This window comes from Pavona decussata, unplaced genomic scaffold (genome assembly GCF_977016875.1).
Source record: "Pavona decussata unplaced genomic scaffold, jaPavDecu1.1 SCAFFOLD_61, whole genome shotgun sequence".
Taxonomy (NCBI): domain Eukaryota; kingdom Metazoa; phylum Cnidaria; class Anthozoa; order Scleractinia; family Agariciidae; genus Pavona; species Pavona decussata.
This window is the reverse complement of record NW_028145482.1, coordinates 4309236-4317704: the sequence shown is the minus strand read 5'-3', so window position 1 is coordinate 4317704 and position 8469 is coordinate 4309236. Positions and strand designations below refer to the sequence as shown.

General features: G+C 40.2%; 1 protein-coding gene across 1 annotated transcript; it reads left to right on the top strand.

Annotated features, from left to right (window-relative positions):
* Positions 1 to 4889: 4889 nt before the first annotated feature.
* On the top strand, positions 4890 to 8306 carry LOC146479214 (uncharacterized). Its single transcript, XM_085111173.1, has 3 exons — positions 4890 to 5276; positions 5860 to 6264; positions 7672 to 8306. Exons 1-3 carry the CDS (start codon positions 4967 to 4969, stop codon positions 8127 to 8129), a joined length of 1173 nt encoding a protein of 390 aa, XP_084967299.1. The 5' UTR covers positions 4890 to 4966; the 3' UTR covers positions 8130 to 8306.
* The last annotated feature ends 163 nt before the right edge of the window (positions 8307 to 8469 follow it).

Sequence of the window (8469 nt, the reverse complement as noted above, 5' to 3'; positions counted from 1 at the left end):
TAATCGGCTTTCGAACAACTGGGCCTAGGTGGCTAGTGTCTCTCTTTTCACTCAAGAACATTTATCCCATCCAGATTGGTTAGCTTTTTGTGCTGTTTTCAAAGTTAGAGTTTTCCAAATACAGTGTAGGCCATTTCCGAGTTGTTGTGAACCTCATTACCTCATTATAAAAGCGAGGCTAAGTGAATATGGATATGATATTTGTTTGCCGCATATGTATGAAAACTAATATAATAAAAACTTTGCACTTAGCCTCGCTTTCATAATGAGGTTCAGTTCAAAAGTGGTTACAAGACATGGTAACAAAAGGCATCGATATTAGTCAGCGAGAAAGATCTCTTAATGGAACTGAGGGTAAAGAGCTTGCTCGCAGGTTACAGTAATTTAGACTTTAGAGAAGCAGATAATGAATCCGACATTTTTCTTTGATCTACTTCAAAGATTTGGGTCGATCGATCGATGAGAAACGAAGCATTTCTGTTGGGATGTGAACTGTGACGGGTGAAATAAAGTTTCTTAATACAGTTCTTGTTTTTCGCGAATTTACCAACCTACGTGTTTCCTACGTTTCCCTTTAAAACCTTTATAACACAGCGCGGTAAAGTATCTGAAATCACCGACTGTAAATATAGACAGGTAAGAATGCTATTACTTTGGTCTGTTAGAGTGCCTTCTATTGGCCCCATTTCAGCATAGGAATATTTACAATGATGACAAGACTGTACAGGTGATTACTTTGGTCTCTTAAGGAGTGTTGTATTGACCTTATTCTGACGATGACAAGAAATCTTTGCAAGAGGTTTTTGGAGTCAGTACTGGAGTACAAAATGGCTTTTAAATTATCGTGCGTGAGCGAAAGAGTGCAGAAAAATGTCTTTTCAAATTTACTTAAAAAGAGCAATCCAACAGCTATTCCACTTATTCTTATTCCGGAATACAGTCATTCCGGTTTTTAGTCCCGTTCATTTCAGGGTTGCTCGGGTTGAAGATTCAACACTTCCGGTTTCCAGGATATCCAGTGCTGATCCGCTTGTAGACCCCCTTATAAACAATAACTCCCATTTGGCAGTAATATTTTCCGGGAAATTTGCCCGCATTCATTTACCTCTTACAAAAATCCGGAACAGCTTTTAGGAGAAAACTGTGAGTTGGGTTTAAAACGACAGATTGTTTGAGGTCTGCTGTCAAGTTATCATTCAACGCATTGTAACACTGCCCAAATATGGTCTGGTGCAACCTTGTTCCCAGGGCTTTTCTGGCACGCGCGACTCTATAGATTTACAACCGAAGTTGGGTCATGGTTCATTCTCCAGCTTTTCTACAATAAAACTATACTTTTTTATCAATGTTTTGAATAATAAAACAATTATGCAGCTCAATCTTGCGGATATCCCCTGATCTACTTGATTTTAGCCAACTTGGTCAACGGCCCAATCTCTTACTTTGAGTGCTCTGGCCTTTTGGTCAGCGGGTGGTCGACCACCCGCTGACCAAAAAGCCAGAGGACTCTGGGTACGGCCTCGTCAACCTCGTTCCCAGGGTCTCTCTTCTTCCCGCCCCTCGCCATGTGATACATCTGTCAGTTTTTCGCACCTCGAAAGTTTTAATTCAAGTTCCGTGTAAGTACATTTCTGGGTAATTAAGGGCTACTTTGAATAATAAACTTTCGTGTGAAAACTAAGATTTTTAAAAATGTCTCGTGTTTTCTTCAAAGGATGGTGGTCGCTTACGTTGTTATTACTTACATTTACGAAACTATATCTGTTAAGAATGTACGCGAGTACAAATCGGTGTATAAGCTACTCAAAATGTACTCGATGACTAGTTTGCAGAATAAAGTGCGATTAGCTTCAAACTTCAAAAAGAGCATTAAGTTCATCCTCTCCTGGTTCAATGTGAAACTTTCTTAAATTTCACCAATGATTTCTGATGCAGTGAGCGTCTCCTTGAAACAGCTCAATTGTGAGGAAGATACCACACTTTGAATTATTTACATCTCGTTTTTCTTGATGACTCGACAAACACCGATAAACCCATTGTCACGAGAGAGAAGGTGTTTTAAACAAAATCATGGGATGGCCTAAAAGCCTATAAATCTAAAGTAATGTTCGCAATGACTTTATTTTTGACAATAAGCTAATCCAGCACGAAAACAGCTTGGAATACAGCAAGGCACCCCTAAACGATTCGAATCAAATCACAATTCTTAGAGTTATGCAGAAAAACAAGAAAATTTTCTCACAAAAGCGGCCGAAAAAAATTGTCTATCCACAATTGTTTAATGATTAATCAATCTGTATTGCGTATGTTTTATATAAATATTTTTAAATATTTTCACTCACACATTCACGACATACAATTATAGATCCCGATGGCTTACCGGATAACCCACCCCATTTCCCTAGCATCAGACAAGTGAAGAAAATACTAAAAGAGCTTAACCCAAAGAAAGCAACGGGTGCAGATAACATCAGAGCCTGGATATTGAAGAGGTTCGCTGAAGAGCTGGCAGTCGTGGCTCATGATATTATCTGCGCAAGTATTTCTGAGAGGAAATACCCGACCTTATATAAACATGCCTTTGTTAGTCCTGCACCTAAAGTCCACCCGCCTGAAGACATTGAAACCGGCAGACTTCAGGCAGATATCAGTTTTATCTGTCCTAGATAAAGTCCTGGAGAAGGTCCAAATAATGTTGAATAAGGATGCCTTTTAAGTCAAAGAAAATCAACATTTTTCTTATGGTCGTTTGACCGTATCTACCTTGTAAACATAACACAAACATAGTTTGACGATTCCGACAACTCAACATAACAGGAGGGGAAAAAAGCCATCCATTCCTTATTCATTGATTTCAGCTAGGTCTTCGACCTGGTCGACCGCTCGATTTTCCTATCAAAGCTTAAGGAAAGAAAGATCAATAAGTCCTTGTGGCAGAGGTTACAGAACTTTCTCCAAGACAGAACACAACAAGTTAACCTCCCTGGTGTCCTATCAACGACATGGACTTGGCCAGAAGGTGTACCACAAGGATCTGTTATATCTCCCTTATTGTTCAGTATCTTCATAGATGGCTTTGATGACTCTATACCTGTACAACTGCAAGATCGTGTACAGAGCCCAGTTGTTCGAAGCCCGATTAAGCTAATCCTGGACGTGAACGTGAACTTTGGTTAGAGTTTAATTACCAATCAATGAAGATTCTTCCAAAAGATTTTTGTCCTTCAGTATTGACATAGACTTTTCTTTACCTTTAGCTTGACATTAGCCTTTAAAACCATTTTAAACGGGCGAGATGAAAACCTCGATTAACTTTTAATCGTGGATTAGCGTTAATCGGCTTTTGAACGACCGGGCCCAGACGTGCAACTACGCTGATGACTGCACAGTGTTTGAAAGTATACCAATTAGTGAATTATCAAATATGCAGGAAGTACTTGATCGTCTTCAGAACTGGGCAATTGCAAATAACATGTTGTTGAACGCAAAGCAAAAGGACAAGTGGATCTGTTTTCTAAAAATTCTATCAAGCCGGACGCCCTACGAATAAATGACTCATGTTTGGAGAGGGTATCAAAGTTTAAGTTACTGGGGGTATGGCAGCAGGATAACCTGTGTTGGAACTATCATGTTGAACAGACCGCAAAGAAAGCCATCAAGAGGGTGTATTACTGACTTGCGCGAATGTAGGAAAGCAAATCTACCCACAGAGATCGGCAGCACAGGATATTGTACTAAGATACGTCCACTCCTCGAATATGCATCTCCAGTTTGGGGCGGTCTGCCGAAATACCTTGCATATGAGTTGGAGTCCACACAAAACAGGTGTTTGGACATCATTGGGATACCGAGAACATCCCTCCCGACGTTGGAGGAAGACGAAAAGTAGCGACAAAGCGTGAATTGGAAAGAATTGCAAATAATAAAAACCACCCAAATCAAATTTTCACTACAAAGCCAAATTCTAGCTACAGCTATAACGTGAGATCAACACCAGGACCAGCAGCAATACCAAGGTCAAGAACCAAAAGACATGCGAACTATTTTATGGCGCGGGCAGCAAGGCTCCTTTGTTTATGATTGCGTATTTTTAACTTTAGATCCAATTATGTAAAACCATTGTATATTTATTTTTTAAGATGGATTAATAAAGCTTATTATTAGACAAAACTACTGCTTCCATACCATTCTCGTCCCCAGAGCCCTCGCAGATTCGCAAAAAAGGGCGCGATTTCAGCCGCTAGCTATGTCTGTTTTGAAAATGTGCATTTTTAGTTTTAAAATTTTAGTGGGGTATACTACTACGTATGGACAGGTTGGGAGTACTATAGAATTGGGACCTTTAAAATAGAATAAAAGTAATAACTTTTCTCGCCCACATTGGGCTTATACTGGTAGCATTAAGGTGATGTTACACGGGACGATTTTTAATGCGTGAAAAGTTGTTATTGTGTAACAGCGCGCGGATAGCTTCTTAACGAAGCAATTGCGTTGAGGCAACACATTGCAAGTTATTTTATTTGTCTTCAAAACCACACAACGCTTTGCCGCAACGAAATGTTTCGTTGAAAGTTGTTCGCGCGTTACGCTGCGTTAAAACTAGTCGTTAAAAGTTGGCTTGTGTATCACCACTTTTAAACCTGGGGTTCGCGTGCCAAAGGTGAAGAAGCTCAGTTAGTCGTTCTCGTATGCCAATCTGGACGATCTGAAGCTTCTTAAATGACAACAGCGAGTTAATATATAAAGAAATGTATAGTATTTCATTAGGAAACGTTGGCAAAAAAAAAAAAAAAAAACACATTTAAAAAAGGGGCGCGGGATTTTTTGTTTTAGAAAGCAATTCAATATTCGCGCGCTTAGGAATTTGTCACGACGTCACAATGAAATGATTACGTATTAGTGACGATAACAGTAACTTTTTTGCATCAGCGCCCGCCACTAGCAAATTATTATCAAAGTTTGAGCCATGGATCAAACAAAGAAAGACGAAGAGATGGGACAAGATGCTCAGAAACAATGGAACGAACCTTCAGATCTCGACACGAGAGAGGATAGATCCGCTTTCAACCCTCCTCAACCTGCCCCAAACTTTTTTCAGCCGCAAAATCCCGCCTTGTGCTCTCAGCTGCCGTCTGGTGGTTTGCAGAACTCCAATGAAATGCCTCAGATGTCCATTTATCCATCGCGATTCTATTACCAGTATTATGCTCCGCCACTCTACTCTAGACCAGTGTATGAGCCCTGCACATCGTACCCCGCGTTATACCAAAGTGAAGGTAATAATAACTCGTTAAGCAACCAACTAATTAATTGTCTGTCACAATGCTATTAAGAATATTTTTATTTTTAAATATATTCGTATAAGTGGGCACAGCTTTGTAAGCCGACCTAATCAATCTGTCACAGTCAACTCCTTCCTAGGCGACAATTTGACTTCGCGGCAGAAGTTGCGGAAATCTCCCTTTTACGGACTCGCGCTGTTTCATACTAAGAGCGTGGCTAAACAAGGAACCTTCATCGCAGAGACACTGCCACGAACGCAGACGTTTCCCAGTTTAGCTGTGCGACAAGCATATGGTGGGGGAAAAATTCAGTTTGCATCTTGGAAGGAAGGAAAATGTTTTCAAATCAAGTCGTAAACGTTGTTGTTTCTCAGACGCAAATGTTGCTTCCGAAATATATTTCACGGTTTAGTATCTGCATGCAATGTTCTCTAGCTTAGCCAGGCTCTTGCAACCTTTTGGGAAAACTTAATCCAGGCAAAATTCTTTAGGGGACGAAGAAGAGATTGTACCTCAAAAGTCATCAGTTGCACAAACATTCAAAACACCATTTTCCATACTATTATATTCTACTTAGAGCTCCGTCCAAAGGAAAAGCGCCGCCGTTGTAGAACAGTTTTCACACAGGAGCAACTTTATCTACTAGAGGCTGGCTTTTCGGAGCAGAAATACCCTGACAGTAAATTTCGCCAAGAGATGGCTTCAAAAACTGGCCTCGGTGAGGACAGAGTACAGGTTTGGTTTCAAAACAGGCGGGCCAAGGAAAAGCGACTTTTGGAAGAAAAATTGCTCCGTGAAAATCAATGTGAGAATATAACTACAGTCGAACACAACAGAAGCGATGCCTCTAGTGCTGTCGGCGAGACCAGGAGCGTAATTACTGGTAGCAGTTTCCAACCCCAGCAAGATAATAATGTTAGAGAACTAGAACTAATAACAACTGAAGTGGAAGACAGTGGTGTGGCACACATTGCAGTTAGAGGTAAGAGTTCGTTTCTTTCCGAAGCAGGAGATCATTTTCGAAATGAATTTAACACTTGGTTTGCTTTCATTTAAGCTGCCCGTCGACTCCCATTAAGAACGGTGACTACTTTTGTTACTGCGCATACGTTCTGCGCATCTCAAGATACTCGGTTTTCCTATGGGTGGTGCCTACTAATACAGGCATATTTTTGCGCGATTTAAGACTATGCGGGGAAAGCGAAACTTAGTAAGTGCTCTTGGTATCCGAAAAGAAAATTTGGGGTAACCATGCATTTCCAGAGATAATAAAGCTTCACTTTGAAAAAAAAAAACGCCATACATTGCTTTGTATTTTACTGTTCTTTAGAATTATTGTTCCTTGATTATTTCTAAAAAATGCGTGGTTGCCCCCAATTTTCTTTTTGGATTGCAATAGCCCTTGCTAAGATCTGCTTTCCCCGCATAGTCATAAGCCACACAAAAATACTTCCTTATTAGTAGGCACCGTCCCTGACAGAAATTGTTGAAAACATAGAAACAAAACAAAATAAAACAACAACAAAAATTTGCCCAACGCACTTTAATCAATCAGAAAAATATTGCCTACAAATACAAAGAGTATACTTACCCCCACCCCCCCCCCCCAAAAAAAAAAATGTGCCTGGAATCCCTGTAAGAGTGATGAATCATATGGTTACACATCAACTAATCAGGGCCCACTTGTTAACGTGAACTTTAATTACTAATCAGTGAAGACTCTTCAAAAAGATTTTTGTTCCTAAGTTTTGACTCAGACTTTTCTTTACCGTGTGCTTAAAATTATCTTTCTAAGACATCAGTTGTAATGAGCGACAACAAAACCTCGGTTAATTTTAATCGGTGATTAGCGCGCGTTAATCGGCTTTCGAACAACCGAGCCCAGAACATTTGTCGCCATTAAAGGGGAACTGTCATGGTCTTTTTGACCTCTTTTCTTAAAACTGGTGAAATAAGACCTTAACTTAGATACAAAATAATTCTAGAACAACGAGAGGAAAGAAATCAACTCAATTCTTGAGAGGAACATCTCTTGATCTGTTCTGGCGCATTTTGGAAAAAAAATGCGAGAACTTGAAAAACGTTAGCCTAAAGTTTTTTAAGTTTCAATCCATTCCGACTTACTGTCTCTGACCAGAGGCACTGTTTTATTACCCTTGTTATAACAAAACTAGACAATTACTTTCTTGTTTCTGTTGACAGACAAACGTTTCTGGGTTTTCAAATTACATCAAATTCTCGTATTACTTCCCCCTTAATTAAAGGCAGATTTTTGATTGATTCACTACGCATAATTTTCTGTTTCTCTTAGTCTTTCCCTTTATGGTCTGGTTAGTGCTAGTAAATTCTATTGTAACACCACACTCTACATGAATTTCTTATTTTGAAGGTGACATGGCAGCTTCGAGCGTTCCTGGAAGCAGCACACAGATACAAGATATCAATATCTCTACTTATATGACACCAGATTCCCTTCCTCGTCCCAGTATTTCTCGAGTGGAATCGGTTGATCCGACAAACCCCGATGATGAGCCGAATGAAAGCCGAGTCCTCCTTTCTTTGGAGACGCCAATCAACGCCTCGCTGGGCAGTCTTCCTCGGCATTTGTTCGTTAACACCGACTTCTCAACTCTTTGTCAAAGTAACACAGAAGATGAGACGAAACCTTTTGTAGCTAATTCCGCACCTCTAATGGATGTGTTTCTTCCTGAAGTAATTCAGACCGAAGGAGAAGAGACCGTTATTTGCGTGGAAGAAACTGAGCAGATTGAACAAGCAACCGAAAATGATGATTCGTCCACAGAGAAGAGCTCCCCCGAGATAAAATACGTGAACCTTTGTGTTTAGACCTTCATTTTTAAACTGCAAGAAAAAATATGCTTATTATAGGGTCAAAGCTCCGAAGGTTAAAACAGAATATAGGAACACATAAATTCAACTTTATCCTGTAGTCATATTTGCGAATGAAATGCCTGTATCACACAGCAGAAAATCATTAAAAGAAAATGTTGCACTAGTTGACAAGTGTCTGACAAAATTTGTGAGTAAGTGTGAACATGCTCCCCCCCCCCCCCCCACCCCCAACCACGCAAAAAAATGTCAGCTTGCGAATTTCGTGGTTGCAAAAGCCAAACATGGAATCTCGCCCCCAGAGCCCTCCGAATCTATTTGCCGGCGGGGCCTTGGT